This window comes from Polyodon spathula, chromosome 33, assembly GCF_017654505.1.
Source record: "Polyodon spathula isolate WHYD16114869_AA chromosome 33, ASM1765450v1, whole genome shotgun sequence".
NCBI classification, from domain to species: domain Eukaryota; kingdom Metazoa; phylum Chordata; class Actinopteri; order Acipenseriformes; family Polyodontidae; genus Polyodon; species Polyodon spathula.
The window spans coordinates 314,943-336,146 of NC_054566.1; the positions used below are offsets into that span (position 1 = coordinate 314,943).

The following is a 21,204-nucleotide window of genomic DNA, read 5'->3' on the forward strand; positions in this document are numbered from 1 at the left end:
ATTGAAAACCTATAAACTAAGTTCACAATGCTGGGGAAGCAATTTGACCTAGCGTTAGACAAACTTGCTGCTCTTTCCATATCCGTATAAACAAACATATATCTATCTATCTATCTACTCACTAATATATTTCTGCTTGTTTGCATGCAAATGAAAACTAAACTGTAGTACACCTCAGCTGCTGTACAGGGACACAGAAAAGTCAAACTCCTGATTAATATCAGTGATCCGCTTTTCCAATTTGTACCCTGAGAGAAATATTGCTAAAATGTGGATTTGTGCTTCAGTAGAAGTGATCCAATTCCATCTGGTTTGTTCTGGTGATACGGCACAATTTTAAACTGATAAATGTATTTATTAAGTTCTGTTAAACTGTATATCGTTTTTTCGTATGCACACAAATTAAAGTGATCATATAAGAAAGCAATTGAGTTTCATAACAATCGATTTTTAAAAACCAGTGTAATTGTGTGGGGTTTTTTTTAACAGAAAGTGTGCACCTTTATTGCTGTTATTACTTATTGTCAAGCATGCCTTTCTTATTTACATTAAATCAAAATAATGTCCCAAGTTAATGCATTGTTTGAATCCTTCTCAACACAAATTAATGACAATATACAGTCCTTTGATGGGACACCCTTTAACCCTAAGCGAATTAGATAAAAAAAAAAAAACAACAAGGACATCAAACAAATTCAAATGATAGAAATAGCTTTGAAAAATCAAAACATTTTAAAACCAAAACAAGAGCATTTGTATCATGGCTTTAGTAAATAAACATTTTTACGCAAAATAACTGAATTTAGGGTTCATTTTCATATTCTATTTACAGACTAACATTTAAACAATAGCAATAAAAAAATATTTATATTTTTGAATGGTATATAATTAGACAACAAACATTTGTATGAAGTCACTTGTTAGCTTTTAAGTTTCCTGCAAAAGCATGTGACTTCTATTGTAAAATGAAGAAATGAAAATGTAATACAAAAACGAATTTGCAATCATTGAATCCTTAAATGGACCAGTGAATAATTCAGCTGAACACAGCAGTTTTAAATGAAATGGGTTCAGTTCCTCCAACAAACACCCGTTTCTCCTAAAACTAGAGCTTCAAGGACAAACGAATCTTATTAGGAAATGCAGGTTAGACTTCTTAACTAAACAATCCATCACACTAAGAAATAAATAATCTTGAACACAGAGATTTATAACAAACACGGGACAGAATAATTGTATCACTTGAAAAAGCTGAGGTAATAGAGGGAGGGGAGTGTTGACCGTCCTGCAAAATGTAATTCAATAGTAAATCCACAAATGCATAGCTTTTAAACAATACATGTGTACATCTAAATTGTTTTTTTTTTTTTGGGGGGGGGGGGGGGGGGGGGTACCGCCGTATATATATATTATATCAGAACTAGTCCTTATCCCTTCAAACTTCCGTTTAATGACTAGCTTATGAGATTTTGGATCAATATCCCTTCACTTCTGTTTTAATGCAAGATGGGCCTAATGGAGTTTGAAACTTTCTTATGTTCTTAACTGAATGAACCCAAGACAGTGCTTGAAACTAATACAGGAGTGGTTTAACACTCCACTAACAGTAACAATCTGTTTTCAAACAAAAAAAAATGACTTGTTCTATAAAGAGGGTGCTGCATGACAAAGGATCTTTTATCCATATTATCTCGCCTCTAATATTTAGCTCCATTCCATAAGAGTGCGTGCATCAAAGTCTGTCACTCAAATACAATTAAGAAGCAGTACAGTGTTATTTTTAAAGACTAAATCCTCACTACATGCTTAAGCTACAGGTAGATGGAAAGGCAGGGTGTTATATAGAGATTGCTTTAGAAGGCAGCACTCCAAACTAAGGGGTGGTCTACATTAATAAACTTCTGTGCCTTTCAAACTTCAGGTCTCAAATTGCATGAGCCATTACATGTTTTCCTATGAGCTTTAGTATTAAACAAGAGCATGTCTAATAAAGTGTGCAGCAAGAACTGGAATGGATCACACTGTCATGAGAATGAGTCTTAACTCTTTACATTCCAAGTCCTGTTTTAAGAAAACAATTCCTTGGTTAATGGCTTTCAGAGGAGCACAGATCATAGAATGGGTTGGGGTCCTGGGATGGATTTTAAAAGGGACAATAACATTAAAACAAGCTGCTCTAGGACAGATCTGGCATTGACACAGCTCAGTGGTAGGCTTGGCTGACACACAGAAACAGAGCTTAATATCTTAATGTTACCTTTTTGATCCAATGACATCTTGCAGATATTAGGTGAAGCAGTGAAGACTACTGCATCATATATTTGAGTTAAATGTTCTCCATTTCAACACTAATTACACCAATGATGACCTTTTTTCACTTTACAGACTTTTTTTTTTTTTATGAGTATTGGCTCAAACTCGATGTCATACGTTATGCGTTTTTAATAAACGTGATTAATTTGGTCCAAATAGTGTGTGCTTAGCACTATAGTAATTTCAAGCTGGTCAGGAAAAGACATGTTAACCAATATATCCCATTATTATACTTGCATTCAATGTGTATGAATATATTTTAAAAGCAGTGCTTTAATTTTCAATTCCTATTGTTTAATGAGGAGATGTAGAAATTTGAAAATCTCTCGCTGTCGAGGTAACATTTCCAGTACATGTAAATTATACATGATCATACACTGTTCAAGTATGAAACAAAGCATTTGGTAATTATAGTTGTTGTTCATGGTACAAAGCTACACTTTTTAAACACTTATCAGCAGTTTGCAATGTTTCCACTTAATAAATGTATTTTAAAACCGAAAACAAAGGAATACTTTTGTCAGAATGAATCACTTCAGCATTTGTTTGGAAAACCTAAATAGGCAAAGCAGTTAAAAACAAGGTATCTGTGTGGAACTTCAACAGATGGAAGACTCAAATAGAATGCATTAATAGGACAATAAGCAAACTGTAAAACCATTTTCAGAAGAGCAAATTGTTTAATCTAGGCTGAACTGCTAACTTAAGGTATTAAGAAAATACGACAACTTGAACAAAGCTGTTTATTCAGAAAACTTGTCTCTACAGTGCAAAATATGAATGGCTTTAATTAAAAAAACATTTTTATGTCTGCACCCTTATGAGGATATTGCAGGAGGGTATTTTGCATATTAAGCTGGGTGTAACAACGCTTCAAAATTACTCGTTTCCTCAAACAGTACTGGGAGGGGGGAAAAGACAGATAAAAGTATCTCTTTGTAATTCAAGTCAAGTATTGTATACTACTGTATATAGCTGCTGCAGCAGCACTGCGCTGCCCTGTAATGAAGAATTGCACATTTATGAGGAAAAATTACAATGATGTATTCAGAGTCTGTACAGCTGGTAACGTTACACATTTGTCACCAAGCTTGTCAAGATGCTACTATTTCGTATTCTATCATAAGGGTGCAAACTCATAATGTGCAAGAACTACAAATTTTGGGAAGCACATGTATCTAATATATAAAAGCATGTCCTGTAGCTGATTTATTTTGTACAAAACACTGAAACAAGCTTGCATTTATAAAATATTAAACCTAGACGAATGTATCGTGCAAGTGTCACATATAAATCCAAAGAGGTGCTTACTGATGATAAATGTGCTTTTTGGTGGTGGAGGAACACTCAATGTTCTAGTTAAAATGTTCCCTTAAATTGTGCATTTACATAGCCCCCATGTACCAATAAAATACAGCAAGTACAGCCTGGGGGTGTTGTGCTCAATACATTTTTAAAAAGAGCAATATTATGAATTTAAAGGCTCAGTGTAGTAGACAAATAAAATACATTCATAAATTTAAAAAAACCAACCATTGATTTATGAGAAAATGGTTTCAAATGTATTCGTTTTTCAATCTCTGCATTTTTTTAATGAAAAAAGTGATGTCCCTTGTGTTGATGTAACATTAATAATCTCTTCTGCTAGAGAAAAAAACTGAATATTCTGTATTCTACGTTTCTTGTATAGAGGTGTATATGGGTTATTGCATTCATTTATGTAAGTTTCATGGTGTATTAAAATGGTTTTAAAAGTCTGCAGCAAAAGCGATCCCGTTAATGTATAGGTACATATAGATTGCAGCACTGAAGTGGTTAATCCTGACAAAAAATATAATTCTATATACACATACTAGGCAATATACAGTCCAAGTTAAATAGTGCTCTATCAGACTTTGAATTCAAAACATTCACATGGTTTGAAGTAAGCTTTAGCTAAAATTCAAGAGTATTGCTATATAACAGTGTTCAGCATTAAATTAAGCTGGAAGTCAAATTAAGTATTGCTTTAACTTTTTATGGGAGATATACATTATGGAAATGCTAAAATATAGCTGTTGTCTACATTTGTGCCAGTTTAATGACCTGAAGAAGTTATGATTGTTTGTTTGTTTTTCGTTTAGGTCAGGACTGGTAAGACAAGTGAATAAAGACTTGGTTCTGAGACACACAACCTGATGGTTCTAGAAGTCAGAGAAGAAATCTTGAGGACCCAAGTGAATAATAAAAGGTGCGATGGTCCGAGGCTGGTAAAAGGGATTGTCAATGAAAAAACCACCTACAGTGAGGAAAAGAGCAGAGAAGCAGAAACTGGGGGTTAATGTTTAGACTTTGGTGAGGCTCATACTCCATTTATATATCTCTGCTCTTTCAGCTGTATGTGGAATTTTCATTGCACAGGGGCATCTCTGGTTAATAAAGACATCAAAAAAACTGAAGTTGCACAGTTACCACTGCTGACAAACTCTGAGCTCATTCACTCGAAATAAAGCAGAGAAATGTAAAAAACAATAAAATAAAATATGCAGCAACTCGGAAAGTTTATAGACAATGTGGTTAGTAACTCTGAACAGACACAAATTAAAAGTGACTTTGGAGAAATAGTATTATACAATGGCTGCCATCATGCTGTGAAAAGGCAAGGCTGTGCTGATTTACTGTGGTTCAGTTTATAGGAAAATGGGGCCATATCAGAAGAAAGACCATGCTGTCTGATCTCCTTCAGGAACAGCAGCATTTTGTGGGGCAAACTTAATGTTCATCCTGCAAAATCACTGCAAGCTTTCTCCCACATTGGTACAGATAAAAAAACATATAAATCTGTATGGAACCACAGTGCAAGCTATAGGATAAATATTTAATAAAAGACAAATAGCTAAATCAGCAGTGCTTTTTCACATCATTGATGGCTCTGCTTCAGCCACGGGCCAGCAACAGCATGTCCTATTGATAAATCAATATGACCCTTTTAATGAATTGAAGAGCAACCCCCTTCCCTGTTCTGTAACAGGAACACAGCACCTGTATTTACAAGCATTCTGACTATGGCCGGTTCACCTTTATAAAAAGGACACCCATGTGAACAAGATAGTCCATCTCCAGGGATCTATTTCCCATCAACACTCCTGACAGTCCAAACTGCTTACAACATTTTGCAATAGTTCATGACACCACTTAAAACAGCAATCAGTATATTCACTACAGGACTGCATACCCCCAAAATGACTTACTGTGCTTTTAAACTACATTTAGAACAATGGTAATTCATTCAGGCAGACCAGAATAAAATGCCATTAACTGGTGATGGTGAATTATTCAATATGGGCAGCACAAAATGTAGCACTATTCTATAGGTTTTTTGGGGTTTTTTTGCATTATACTTTAGCTGTAAAACAAAATAATGAACACATTATCATATGCTGGCCCGTGGATGAGAAGGGGGTCACATTTCACAGTAGCACTCAACAAAAAAATTGGGACAATTAGGTTGCAAGTATCCATGGGGACCTTGTTGCTGCTTTAGATTTTCCATTTTTTAGATGTAGAAAAATCACTTAGTTCAAAGGTAATATTACTGACCCTATATACAAAAATATATATACATCAGCAAAGTGTCTTTTGTTGAGAAAATATACAGGAAGGCCACAAGAACCAAGTGTACGATCAGTAAGGAAACAGAACCTCGAACCAGAAGTGGTGCAACTACAATGCTGTTTTATCTTGCAAGGAGCCTTTATCCTGTTTGCAAATGATATTTAAATAGTGCAGTGGGAATGCCTATGCTTACACAAATGCTAATGTGTACTGTTGTACAAATGTTTCATTAACTTAAAATTTTGATCATTGGATTTGTTTTATAATTTCCTATGATTCCAGTTACTTCTCCAAAGGAAAAGTGTTGATGTTTCACAATTAGAAGCAAACCATCTGAATGATGCATTTTGCACCCATGGTGTTTACTAGTTGTGCAACATGAACATGTCCAAATAATATTGGGTCTGGATCCTAATCATTATAAAACAGACACAAACATATATCTTTAAGGTAAAACATTTTATTGGTAAATCAGTGGTTTATACTCTACACAGTCTTCACACACTCTGATTTGTTTTACACAAGTTGTAATATTTTGAGGTTTCAGTTTAATTCTCCTCTATAACAAAAGGTTGGTATATGTTATATTCTGAGAATAAGGTAACATTTCACAGTACGTATCCTTCAAGTTTTAAAGAACTTAACCTGCAGTTTCTTCAGTTAAAATTAACAGTAGTAAGAAAAAGAAAAAAACATCCTTTATGAATGGTTTTGCTAATGTACATGTTCAAGAATTTTTTGTTTGTTTGTTTTTTAAATAAAAAAGATATAAATTTTTTACAGTGTTGTTAACTTGGATGAAACTTTTTTTGGAGATTGTACTAAAAGAATGAGTAGTGTGGTACAGGATATGTTGGGAATTTCATAACTGGTAACAGAAGCACTCTCTTGGGTAAACCTACAGAGAGAAGAAACGAAAAGGACTCCAAATAAGCTCAGAGGTCCAGTAAACCAGGTCCAAAACCAACAGGTTGGTACCATTCATCTTTCCAGCTAAGTCAATCAATACCGTTTTCAAGAACAGTACATCACCCAAGAGACAGAGTCGACATACTATGAATATAAAACAAAGCCGCCATCAGAGCTAGTCGTTGTCTTTTCAGCTTTGATACTTGGAGATATACTCAATGTTTTACCTAAAAATATAACTTGAGGTAAACTTATGTTGCATTTTAACATTAGTTTAAGGATCACAGTGTATTCAAATTGATACATACTGTATGTATAGTAACAGAGTCAGAAAGATCCCATGAAAAAGACATTTATTTGCCGAAAGATAATAAACACAATTGTACAACTTTCTATTCTTAGGATTTTCATAAGAGTTATTACTGGCCTCTTTTTTCACATTACTAAGATGTGCTCTTTAAAACTCATACCAGTAATTCTTGAAAGAATTAGAGTGTACACTACAATCTAAATAACAATTACAGATGTATGTTTTTTTGCAACATTAGTATGATCCTACTTTGAAATGCTATAAATAAATAAAAAATAAAGAAAGTGAAATTGACCGGTGAAGCAACGAGGAGCTCACTGGGAGGCACTGGGCAGTACGGTGTATCTGAAAGACACATCTGGAAAGATGGATTTTAAAGTTTCCTGTTTTGTTGTTCAGTCTGTCTAAGTTCTTGTGGCCTGTAGATTACACCTGCTTTTCCGTTCTGTTTTTCTCACATTCCCATTAAGAAATCACAAAGCAGCAACAGTAGGTATTACTTAACAGCATTAGATGACTGTAGTAGGAATTACCAGCATGCAACAGCTTTCAGAAGCAATGCTCTTACAGCCAAATACTAGACTCTGCATCACATTAAGACACTGGATTAACTAAGTCTTTATGTGAGAAATGGTGACAACATTATTGTGAAACATCACTCTAAGGCCTCTCAAATCGCTTTCCACAGATTTAATATGAATGAAAAGTGGCTCAATAAAAAGGATCCACTTACACATTCATTCAACACCCTCTGCCCCCCCCACAAAAATCATTTTAACAAGAACCACATCTCTATATTACAACATTATACTGCGGCTCAGCTCTGTCACCATTTGCACACAAGGCTCTTTCAAAGCAACCAAAATACAGAACGGGTAGTCATTAGTTTTCCAATGCCACAAAAAAATAGGGGAACATTGTGTAAATATTGGGACAAAAACGTAAGCCGATAACGACAAATGAAGTGTTCAGCATTCTCGGATATATAGATATATAGATAGATATAGTGGCAGAGTAGAGGGAGGATGTAGGCAGGGCAGAGGCACACTCAAATGTTTGTGGTTGCCCACGCACAGCCACAGGTGAATGTAACTGTTTAATTGAACTGCGATTGTTTTATTGAAAAGTGTGGAATTATCTCTGGTCACACCCTATAAAAAGAACAAAGGATGAATGCTCGGTGTGGGCTGTGCAGGAGAGTGTGGAGCTGAGAAGGAGTGTAACAGTGAGAAGGGAACCACGAGAGCTGTGCTTTGGTGCTGTTTGTTTGTGAGTGTAGTGTTTTTGTTCAAACTTATGTTCTTGTGTGTTTTGATGTAATTTGTAAATAAACAGTGAACAAAAATGCAATTCTTGTGATATAAATATAAAATCTCACACACACCTTGTTTGTTTTAAATTAAGATTTAAGTGTTATATAAAGCAGGTATAAGGAGGCAGCAAATGTGGTTTACAAAAGTAGACTAAATAAATAAATAAAGGCACAATCAGTTTGGAAGTTTGAGAGAAATAACCCTGTACATCATTACCAGGCTGTTTCTTTAAAAAGAAATCAATTTCTAAACATAGGTTAGATGTGTATTTAAGTACAAAGCACATCGGCTGTTATTCTGTATTACTGCTGAAAACTAAGAATGTAATTCAGCTTGAAATATGCATCATCTGAACTTTTGTTTAACTAAAATCAATGGATTGAACAGAAACTTTTTTGGCAGAAACCAGACAGACAATCTCATACTGTGTACTGATTGTGTGAAGCGCACGGTTACATACCTCTGTTTGAAAGTTACCGTTCTATTAAATACATGGCATTGGCTTCATACCCCAGAGTCTGTTTGATACACAGGTTTGCTTTGAATAGAGCCCATATTGGCTGTAAGCGCTTGAACTACATTTAAGAAAATGTCCAGAATCATAATGGAAGGGAACAGGCAGTTTAACGAGCAGTCCTTTGACAGTCAGGCAAAGCTTAGCAAGGCTTGCTCCAACCACCGGAAGAACCAAAAGGTCATGGTTTATGGTTTTCAAATTCTAAAATTTGGCTTGTTTTTTTTTCTTTATTTTTGAAAATGGACTGCCATTTGTATTTCTGGTTTTAGGGAACTTTGCGTACTACACCTTTTAAGAAAATAATTGTGCATATTCACGTCTGCTATAAAATCAAGTGTTTGCACGTACCGTAAGCAGGAGCGGCAGCTGCTGCACTGTATCCATAGGGTGTCCCGTAACCTACAAAGAAGGGTTATTAAAATTAAACAAAAGAAACTTAAAACACCACAAGAACGTGTGCTTTCTCTACCAGTTTTCCAGTGTGACAGTTATACAGAACACTGTTTTGTTGGCATTTATATCAAGCATCCGTATAAAATTCTGAATTTCACAGCAGAATACCTGGTGTCAAATATCCTGGAGCAGCAGCAGCACTGACAAAGGCTCCCCTGGGCAGAGACGCTCTCCCTCTCCCCCTTGCCACCTGAGCAGCTATAGATGCCGCTGTGGCTACAGACCCTTTAGTCTAGCAATGATAAAAGAATACAATTACCATTTACAACTACTGTGACAGCACACACACAAAGAAAATCATGTTAATATTTGACATCCGAAATGTCTTGCAAATATTCTGTTAAACCTCCTTATTTAGTTATAATATTCATAAATCAATTCCCATGCTGATCTCCATTACTATTCTAAGCCTTTATGGGTTAGGGTTCTATCATACGATGTATAGGGCTGTTACAGTATAAAATATCCTCCTGATAAAAGTGAATTAGCAGGCTTCTTTCAGATCAGCAGGGTTTTTTTTTCCCCTCAAAGAACACAGAACAAGCTTTGATATGAATTAACAAATTAGTTATAAATAATGCACAAAGTGGAAAGTAACAAAGGTATGACCTGTGGAATAATCTTCTTTTTCTTAATGGCTGCTGCATTCGGTCCGGAAAAGAGTTTGTCAAGGGCAGCCAGAGCTGCGCTGGCCTTCGCCACTTTCTTGTTGGGCCCTGCTCCTTTGAATTTCTGTCCATCTACTTCCACCTTTACAAAACGGAGGGGGGGGGGGAGAAATATTTGCATATAATGTACAATTGCTAGTTGTTATATGTAACCGGACATAATAAACCTGAGTTATTACTTTGAGCTGCTGATCTCCACGGCTTCATTTTCGGATGAGATCCCTGACATTTAAGTTTTAAAACAGAAAAGAAGCCAAAGAGCTTTATCAGCAAGTGTCCTCCAACAGCTTTACGTTGCTTATTTTATAGGGTTGGGGGTGCTACACTTTTTATACAGTATTCCCAGGGAACAGAAGTCAGATGTTGAAATGTACGCATTACTTTGATTTTTAAATATATCAGACATACCTCCATTACAAACCGTTTGTCGTGACTCCCACCGGACTCTGAAATCAGCTCATATTTTAAACCCCTTCTTTTTTCATTCAGTTCCATGACTGGGTTTTTGCCACTGGCAGTAAGGATAGGACCCTGAGTTCGTACCTGTCCAAAAAAACACATTTGAAAAATAGAAGAGCGATGAAGCTCCTCGTTTGAGAAGGTTAAACTAGAACAGGCATACCCCTGCATTACTGCATATGAAGAAATTAGCAAGCCAGACAAACATGAATTCAGTTTGGAAACATAAGTGGATAAACCCCTTCGTTCAGACTGCAGAGACAGGTTATTAAATCAGCTGACCTCTGCAGAACCCTCAGTTTGCTAACTAATACAGTTTTAACACAAGATACGTGACAAAATTATAAACCGGGTAGAAAGTGGAGAATTCTGTACATGCTATCCACATTTTAAAGCAGACCTTGAAGCAGCATGTATGCATTTTTTATGAGAATTAATCATTTATGCCAAAAGAAAAGTAATTTCAGTCCTTTCAAACCACAGCAGCACAAAATGTCTACGTACTAGGAAGGGAGGTTTGATAAAAGCCAACTACAGTACTTTACAAGCTAAATGTTTGCGTAACCATGTTCAACACACAAAGATCAGTAATAAAAACAACCAGGGGTTTTAGTGAAAGATTTAACTTCACAAAATGTTTAACCAGTTTAGTAGATGTTTATATAATCTGTTCCTATCCATCATGGTGCTATGGTAAAGTCCTCATCAGCCAGAACAAAATAATTAATGTCTGATTCCTAAAGGAGTTTTAATTCAACATCAATCCACTTCTTTAATATGTTTGTAGAGGAAAAAAGAATAAATGTACTGTTTAAAAGCAGGATCGGTAGCAGTGCGTAACTAGACACGGCTTTGAAAGCAATACAAAATAAACAGCACTAAAGGAGTTTAAAAAAAGGATGCATGGCTATTTCATAATAAACTGCTTAATGCCGTCCCTGATTAGAATCAATGTTAGGTTATAACATAATCTGTAATAAGTAAATAACTGGTTGAACATCTGAAATTTTGGATAACGCAGACTGAATCCACTTAATAAAATCTCAATTCAGGAACAAAACCCTTTTTTATTTTTATGAACTCCTTCAACGGTGTAGATATGTATAAAGGGCTTGGAAAGATGCCTCCGCTCTAAACTGCAGACCGATCCAATAGTACAGGAATGGCAATGTCCATCTGTGTCTGTTTTTTCTATCAATTCTTTAAAAGTATAAAAATGGAAGCTCATGGATTAGTTACCCGGTAGCCTTGATGAAAGGCTCTAATGATAGCAGGCTTGGTATTTCAGTAAATATTAGACTATGACCTCAGATACTTGTGATGTAATACCTCCAGTGTATTGGAGCTGTCTGTTGTGGAGTTTGCTGTATTATTGCTCGAGTTTGTAGGCACAGTCTCATTTTTTCCTTCACTGTCCGATTTTTCGTCTGCGCTCATACTCTCCATATCTGTGTCAAAACCAGTTGGGTAGCCCATTGCCTGCAAAACCTGCGGAATAAAAAATAAAAAAAAACTTTTTAGAGAATGTATGAACACATGGTTTAGTGGATTCCATTAGCATAGAAACACCCGCAACTGCTTTTAAAAAAAATATATATATATTCTTGCAGGCTAAGTAACATTTTATTTTTTGTTGTAGTACAGAATTTATACTGCCCTTTAGTATACCTTATTTGAACAGAGAAAGTATTATGAAATGCTCTGCATAAACATGTAAATGTTTTATCGGATTAAAAGTTTATACTCCAGACTGGGAGCATTCAGGCTACCACAGGCAAAATGGTTATTACCTTTACTGCTACATGAAGTTTGGCGGTTTTCTTGGATGGCCCTGAGGCTTCGTATGCTGTTCCATCCACATCTACAGACATTGTGAAGACAGGTGCATGAACGGGACCAGACTGTGATAAGAGCTTGTACTGAAGTCCAGGTCGGATTTGATTCAGCCTCATTAAAGCGTTCATTGGCTGGTTGGTATCTATTGCTTTGCTGTCAAGAACTGTGAACAAGAAATGGAGAGAAAACAAACACCTGAATACAAAATAGTAACGAAGGAATGTCATAAACATGCTGCACATTGTACAGTGGTTTAAAAACGTTCAGAGTGGTGCAACTGCCAATTTCTTAGAAAGACTTGTGTAAAATGCATCTGACAAGCGATGTGTCTTATGGTAATGGAACTTAACTAATAAAGATATAAGAATACAGTTGTGTACCAAATATTAACATAATAATAGGTGCCCTGTCTCCATAAAACAGGAAACTCTATATGGCAGCAAATATGAAGTGACTGCCTCGGAGTGTTTGAGATATGAGGCTCTGACAATGTGCTGACAGCAGCTTTGTAAAATAACTCTCATAAAAGGGTTTGGTCTTGCTTGTACGATACCCTCAATATGAACCTGACTGGAAGAACGGGTGCATCTGCAATGCACACTCAAGACTAGGCGTTTGACAGCTCATACAGTATATACTCATCTAACTCCAGATTGATATTTTTTGATGCAAATGTATACAGTGTGGTTGAATTCTATCACATTCACACTCCAATTCCAAGTAACACCATTTGTGGGATTTAAATCCCTGAAATCATTCAGATCACAGTACTATGTGAATGCAGCAGCTTTACAAAATGGGTGATCTTAGAATAGCAAGCACTGTACAGGCAGACTAGAACTCAATTACACTGACTTTTCAGTTCAATCTGTAGTCAGATTGCTTTTCTTTGAAAAAAAATTGTTGTTCTTGGTATCAACACCTCCTTTATAAGAGGAACCCTAGCTATGCTTGTTTGAGTAATACAATGAGTAAGACTGGACTATTACATCTGTCTTTTTGTTCTGCTTTACCCAGTGATTTAGATTGCAGAATAAATATACTTCCTAGAAAATCAAAGCCAGAATGTCTGTTTTAAGTATGGCTGGTGATAAGATCTCCGATATGACTGTGTAGTGTCCCATATGTTTTTACATACAGTGGCTTATTCAAACCAAGAAAAATTCTTAAGAGGGAGGCCTTATTAAAAATGTCACAAACATACACATCATACAGCAAACAATACCTTTGAGGTAAAACGGCATCATTTCTTGGCCTTAAGTAGAACGATTAGTTATTTTGGGAAACTCCACCATTCCGTTGTCACGGAATAAATTCTCTTGTCAATTATTTGACGACGGATTTTTATTTTTTTGGGGGGGGGGGGGGGGGGGGGGGGGGGGGGGGGGGGGGGGGGGTATTTATGTATTTATTATAAAGATACTTTTTTTTTTTTCCCAACTATATAGGACAAAGACACATTACCAGCAGACCACCCACTTGCATCAGCTTATCCTTGTTGACTGGGCCGAGCAATGTGTCAGCACATTAAAAAATAGATATCAGCGTGAATGCTTCGTATGACAACTCCAGCAGCTTTCACTGTTGCAGTTTAGAAACAAACATGATTTCATTCCTTAAGCAGGGAGCGCGAGACATGGCAGAAGGTTTAGGGGTGCAGGTTTTGTTTAGGTTTATTGTTTGGGGTTGTAATGCAGGTTTTGTTTGTTGTAATGTTGTATTGTGTGTTGGGTTGCAGAAGGTTTGGGGGTGCAGGTTTTGTTTGTTGTAATGTTGTATTGTGTGTTGGGTTGCAGAAGGTTTGGAGGTGCAGGTTTTGTTTGTTGTAATGTTGTGTGTTGGGCTGCAGGTTTGGAGGTGCAGGTTTTGTTTGTTGTATTGTGTGTTGGGTTGCAGAAGGTTTGGAGGTGCAGGTTTTGTTTGTTGTAATGTTGTATTGTGTTGGGTTGCAGAAGGTTTGGAGGTGCAGGTTTTGTTTGTTGTAATGTTGTACTGCGTGTTGGGTTGCAGGTGGTATGGAGGTGCTGGTTTTGTTTGTTGTAATGCTGTACTGTGCTGGGTTGCAGAAAGTTCAGGGGTGTGGTGGACACACCTGAAATATACTGTGGGTATTATGAGAACTCCCTGCTCAAGTAGTCACCAGACCACCAGTTCAGAACAAGTGAACTACAATAACCTGCACTGATTTAAGAGCTTGCGGTTACTTTAGTAAAATAACGATTATATAATGACAGTATAAATAGCAGCTGGATGATCGCTGCAAATCACACAGTATAAACTTACTTTTTCTTATGTTACGTTTCATCTTTTTAATAAGATCTTTGTCATCCCCAGATCCATCTTCATATGGTCTCTTAAGGGCTGTACCTGAAACGCATACATGCAGGTCTGTTTAAACACTTTGAAATTTAAAATAAGTAAAATACATATACATACATACATAAATAAATGTGTACCTTCTCTGTCTGCCCAAGAATACTTCTGGGAAGGTTTATTTGTAGGCAGAGGATCCATTTCTAGTACCTTATAAATCTGCCCAAAGGCTAATAGCCTTAACGCATGCTGCAAAATAAAACTAAGAATCAGAAACTGTAGTTTTGTATTACTGTCAAATTAGCAAACATTTAACACACTGTAACCATTAATTCATTAGTTTTAATTAAACACCCTGCAGATTTGGGTGAAGCTAGGGCAGTAAAAATAATGAATACATAGAACCACATTCTACAGTTTATATTTTACTGAATCCAACCCTTTGTATTTTATTAAAATTATTAATTTTATTAAATACTGTGGTTTACAAAAAGCCTTTTTGGGATTTACTGATCCATATATGAGCTGGCATATGAAAGGCCCCATTTTAATCATCTAAACAGAGGTGGTTTGTTGAGATCAGTGGTTTTCAACCTTTTCATCTCAAGCACCAGTGTTTCCAGCAGGGACCACCAGGTGTACCAGTAACTGTGCAATCTTAAACTGCTGTTGTAAAACCGATACCTACCCGACAACCTATTACAACCAGGTTTGTGTCTGTACTCGCTTGTTTACATTTTGCAATTGTTGTGTATGGAATTGGTCACCGAACCTTTAATTGTGGTCAGTGTTAGTGACATCCTGCTCTGACAGCATGCAACACAGACAGCTCTTATGATTTACATACCTTTACTCTTCAGTAAAAACATATTTCAATTGCAGGGAGTTCGTTCTGCTATAGTTACGATATTAAATACATCACAGAAAGCACACTGTGCTAATTAAAATGAAAATAAATTACAATCCAAGCACCAAATTTAGTAAATGGCATTTTTTTTTTTTTTGTTTACTGCAATCAAGTAAGCTGCAGTACATAGTACACTTCCTAATTACAGTCCCAAATATTTGTGTGTTCTGCTGTCACATTCGGTCAGTTTGAGAAATTGTTTTCACTGCAACAGCTAACCCTGCTTTAGTACAAAACTCACGTTACATACTGTTTTACATAATGGTAACGGTGCTTATAAATTACTGTACCTGCTTCTTTGGCTGAAAAGGTATGATCAGCTCACCTGGAATCTTGTGCAATTGAATCATACTTAAACTGCTGACTGTAAACAATGTAACTAAGTCTATTACATCTGGAATGCAAGACGCAACAGACGTGTTGACTCAAAACTTTATTTAGGCACTCTACGATTTGACTGGTGAAAGATAACACTGGTTTATTGGAGTTTGTAAAGATAACTTTTTTCAGCTTTGTATGGTAACATTTTCACTTCCTTGTTTGTTTAATTCTTGCGCTTTTTGCTGCGTACAGCCCTTCATTCATTATATTCTTTATTTTAAGTTTCCAGGGCATTTTGTTAATGGCACATGTGCACTACACAAACCTTAAGTGTATTTGTTGCTGTTCTTATTCTACATTTCTTAAATGCAACTGTTCATTTTAAGCTACTTTTTTTTTTTTTAACACACAACAGTACTTAGACATGTTTGGTCACTATCACAACTGTTGCAAGAAACTGGGGTTCCATATTCTGCTGGTGTTAATATACCTCTCTGCACTTACACATGTGGAATCATATGGTCATGAAGAACTGTCGGTGCGTACCAGTGGCAAGCCTGTCACGTACCAGTAAAAGTACACGTACCACAGTTGGAAAACCACTGGTTCAGATCACCTGAATTGACCCCTTTATTTGAAAACATAGCAGTGGCTGGGACAGGCTTCTGTACAGGATGGTAATAAAGCCACCTGTCATCAGGGTGGAGGCATGTTACTGGCTGCAAAGCATGTCTGTCAGGTAAGATTCAGAGAATTCTTTTGTTAGTTACATCCACCTTAACATTGCCTCTATGATAGAAGCCCTCCTTGAGATGAGTGGTGGCCAATAGTATTATTCCAATCCCGCTAGCAGCTATCCAAAAACACCTCACCCAATCTAGCCTGTGCAACAGTAGAGCTTTTCATTGTTTTTCTTATAATAAGCCTGGCATTGGGATGTGCCAAAATGAACACAGCTGTGGGAAATGCACAAGCAACTGAACACATTTAGAATATGGAAGCTCATTCAAAGCCAGTGAAAACAGCAGGAAATAGGGCAAAAAAGGTTTGTTCAAAACCTTAATCTACCAAAATATTTTTTTATGCTTATTTATTCCCAAGGACATAAAACGCTATCCATATTTGGACAAGTGGCTATATACAAGTAATTTGGCAAAAAAAAATATGTTTTATTAATTTGATAAATGCCTGTCATGACAGAATGTCTTGTAACATACAATACATGCATTTTTGCATTTAAAGTAAAAAATGTACTTAAAACAGTAACTGTACAGTGGTCGTGATCTATAGATGTACACTAATATTTGAGAAGCACATGTAAAGCAAGTAAGACTTAGTATTCTTATGTACTGTAAGGATTTACTGTCTTCTGTTGGTTTACCGCACAAATCACACTAGTAGTAAATATTAAAATGACATTTCTACTGTAAAACAGCCATTGCTTACTCATTACAGTCTGACTAATGGAAAGCATAAAATGTCAATACACTGTACAGCAGAGAATACTGATGCACTATGCCATGTAAAATTGCACTGACTGAACAAAGATAACACTACACTACCATTACATAACACACGGATAGTATACTGTCTGCACATTACTGTACTCTGTATGATGCATTTAAAGATCCATTTTGCATTAATATGGTCTTATTAGCCTACAAGCCTACTGCTGCTACAAAATACCAAGCGAATCACTAAGGCCATATTAAGAAACAATTCTGGAGTGTTACAGTAAGTGAGCATTATCCCTCAAGCTTCCCCGATATGGAATTGAGAGAGATTCCTGCACTATTAAAAGAACCACTGCAGCAGACAAAGCCATTGCTTAACACATTTTTTTTTGCATAATCTATTCACGAATTGAACGATTTCTCTGCACAACCTTCCAGGTCCCAGCTGGGACCAGTAGAATCCTTTCATCCTTCCTATCTCAAAAGATTTCCATGACCCTTGATAATATCTGCTTACATTTTAGTCACAGTGTGACTCTGTGTCTATAAAGGAATGCATCACACATTGTGTCTAGATACACAGCACCTGCACTTTTTCACTTGGAAACCTTTAATTTCACTAACTGTAGTTCAAAATGGTATTCTCTCTGTTGGGCATCTTTACAGATCTGAAAAACAGTTAAGCTTAATTTTGCTTGACAGCAGCTTTTTGCTACATCCCATCATTTAGTCACAGAAAAATGCGTTTATACATGACTTTTTTTTTTTTTCTGCATGGTAATCTTAACATTGAATACATTTGCATGCAGCATGTAAAGATAAATATCCTATTTTTTTTTTTTGCATGGAAAGCATTAAGCCTTTATGATAAATGTAAGCGGTTAATAAGCATGTTAAATTAATAAAAACTATTAAGTGCCTGGCACACGCACTGTACTGGAACAGAGGTATAGATACTGCATTTTTAAACAGTTACCATGTCAGAAACGGTTTGATCTTAAAATCAGTAGATTAGATCAGCCCTGCCTCTCTGGAAATGCTGTAGCAGCAGAAGTGAAGTTCTTGATCATACCTGAGCACTTTGTGTAATATCTTCTCCCTGCTGTGCAGTCATTTTGGACAGGGTATCCGTTAGTTCTTTTTCACATGGATCATGTAATCCAGGCCCACCTAAACACATAGGAGAAGTTAGCACAGTACACTAGTGAACACAGCAAATGGTTTGGGTCCTTATTTCTGCTCATTTCAATAAGCAATATCAGTTGTTGGTTATTGGTTGCACAAACAAAACTATATGGTATGAATGAATAGTGATGGGACAAATATTTGAATACTCAAACAAACATCTTGTATCCATAAAACACAATTTAAAAATGACCATCAAATATAGCATGCAAAAACCAATTCATAAAAGACACTGAAATCACACATGTTTACAGAACAGAAGAGTGCTTCAACAATATGTACTATGCCTAGTCACCACTGCTAAAAGTATGTCTTTGTAAATAATAAAATAACTATAAAACAGTTGGTAATGTATATTTTGGAACAAATATCATTGACGTGACAGACTGGATCCATCACAAAATTGTTAACTATTCACACGCCCATTTAAAGACACAGAGTATGCGGCTGATATTAAAACATTTGGTGTTGACAATAGCAGGATTTATCCCATGAAACACGATCTGCACGTGTAACCGATCTGGACCTCCAGCAACTGCACGAGTGACTGGACTACGTCTGCTTTATAGTTGATTATAGAAAAAATACCAAGCCCTACTAGATTTCTTAGCAAACAGAGGACTGCACTTGCTTCTTCCTTGACATCGAGACAACCTGAAGCCATTGTGAAGAAAAAACTACAAAACTAGAGAGAAACAATTTGCAGGAACTAGCTGAAGAGTAGGGCCCAAAGTGTGTCTCAAAGGGAACTTTTTTTTTTTTTTTTTTTTTAAGACAATTTCTTATACAGCTACGGCACTCATCCTGCAACAATCTTAACTCCCTCTACCAGATCTTTTCAGCTCATTATTAAAGAACTCTAACTCTTACCAGGAAGAAGAATGCCAGAGGCTATACACTCCATGACACGACGCAGCGCTTCACCAGCTCCAAGCGGTCTATTACAAGTAGCTAATGCCTTTTCACAAATAAGCTCAAGGGGCTGGAAAATCACAAATAACAGGGAAACAAGTTAGGGGAAATAAGCAGTTTTAGTTTCAGACTAGAACCCGTGATTTAATGGAATCTAACAGAAATGTAAATTAAGATTTCCCTTTTACATCAAAAGGTATGTTTTAATAATCTTAGAACATATTGGCAAATTACGCATTTAAAATCAATGAACTATAAAACGACAAGTTGAGTTAGTCACACATTCTAATCTAATATAGAACCGATCTTTAGAAAATATCACAGATGTTAATTGTCAAGGTTTGAACATTAAAACTTACCCATCCTTTTAATGGCTCCCATGTGGGCAGTCTGTTGCACAAATCACGCAGAATACGGAGTACTATTACGCATGATTTTAATCCATTAACTCTTGCCTAAAAAGAACAAAATGATGGCAATACTGTGCTGAAATCAATTGCGGATTGTTGCATAGATTCTTAAGCAAAAGGTTTGCTCATTAACTTAGTAATTTATTAAAAGGTGCAGAATGATTAATTCATGCAAACAAAAGGGAACACAAATAAAATAAAGCAAATTATTTTATGTTTAGGAAAGCAGATTTAAAGTAAAAGCAAACAAGCAAAATGTGTAACAATTGCTTTTGTAGCCTTATGATAAAACTATAAATCAATTTAAGTACTACCAGTACACAGAATAAGAAAATGAATAAAGACACAAATAAAAAATACGGAATACTTAGAATTAAATGAAACTGTTCATTTAAACCTTCATAAGGCTACAACAACAAGGTAAGAACAAATAGCCAACCTGAAACCATTTGGCATGTCGCAGAGACGCCAAGGCGCTCAGGCATTTCTGCCTGTCCAATAAGTCCGCAGGATCTTTCAGCGCAACACTTTCTACAGGTAAAAACGGGATCAACAAAAAAAAAAAAAAAAAAAAAAAAAAAAGACAGATACGGTTTGACCAAGGGGTTTCTGTCACAGTACAAGGGAGTGGCAGCATTCTAATGGGCAGATAAGGCTTCCAGGATGTTTGTTTTTGTGTTTGTTTTTTTAGCAATGATTTATCATGTGCACAGTGGTTACCATTTTAACAGCCATTAAAAAAGTAATGTGAACATGTCCAACTAAAGCAAAAAGCATCCATTCGATGTGCAAATCAATGACCACAGCTAAGTCTGACCTGGATTGTTAAATATGTTTTACAGTTCACAGGATGTAAAATAGATGCATAGCACTTCATCATCTGCATGTGATGGGATAGAGCACTGTAGGGCTAGCCAAAGGCACGCTGAGCAATTGAACTGCAGCGCTTCAACACTCGAACCTGCAACAATCTTTAAACCGGCTGACAAACGGATCAGTTCAGAAATAAAAGCTGGGTTTCCTTTTTTAAAAATATGTATTTTGTAAACCCTTTAAAAGCTGATGCAACTCGAAGCTAAATTTACCTTGCCCAATGAGTTAGCCAAAACATAATTACAACTGATTGGAAACTATGTCAGTAAGAAACTGTAACAAATGTGTGCGTTTCCTTTTAAATGTTTTTAGGGCAATACGTAAGAGAATGGGAATACTGACATTTTTTTTTATTGTACTAAAACTGCAGTCTTTTTGTCCTTCTAGAAGGAAACATGGTTATTTGATCTTTAGTTAAACAGTCTGGATACAAGTCTATTTAATCTTTTCTGTATTG

General features: G+C 36.1%; 1 protein-coding gene across 5 annotated transcripts in view; it reads right to left on the reverse strand.

The window, feature by feature from the left end:
• Positions 1 to 1,546: 1,546 nt before the first annotated feature.
• The window catches only part of LOC121303512 (spermatid perinuclear RNA-binding protein-like), an 80,420-nt gene continuing 60,762 nt past the window's right edge, over positions 1,547 to 21,204 (reverse strand). For 4 of the 5 annotated variants that reach the window (XM_041234236.1, XM_041234238.1, XM_041234235.1 and 1 more), the window contains exons 7-19: positions 20,314 to 20,405; positions 19,824 to 19,919; positions 19,423 to 19,534; positions 18,440 to 18,537; positions 14,829 to 14,934; positions 14,656 to 14,739; positions 12,327 to 12,535; positions 11,866 to 12,024; positions 10,486 to 10,620; positions 10,019 to 10,159; positions 9,518 to 9,641; positions 9,305 to 9,355; positions 1,547 to 4,591 (exon numbers count right to left, since the gene is read on the reverse strand). In XM_041234236.1, coding sequence (XP_041090170.1) covers positions 4,497 to 4,591; positions 9,305 to 9,355; positions 9,518 to 9,641; positions 10,019 to 10,159; positions 10,486 to 10,620; positions 11,866 to 12,024; positions 12,327 to 12,535; positions 14,656 to 14,739; positions 14,829 to 14,934; positions 18,440 to 18,537; positions 19,423 to 19,534; positions 19,824 to 19,919; positions 20,314 to 20,405 — 1,502 coding nt within the window. In that variant the 3' untranslated portion in view covers positions 1,547 to 4,496. The other variant, XM_041234239.1, reaches the window with a different exon arrangement.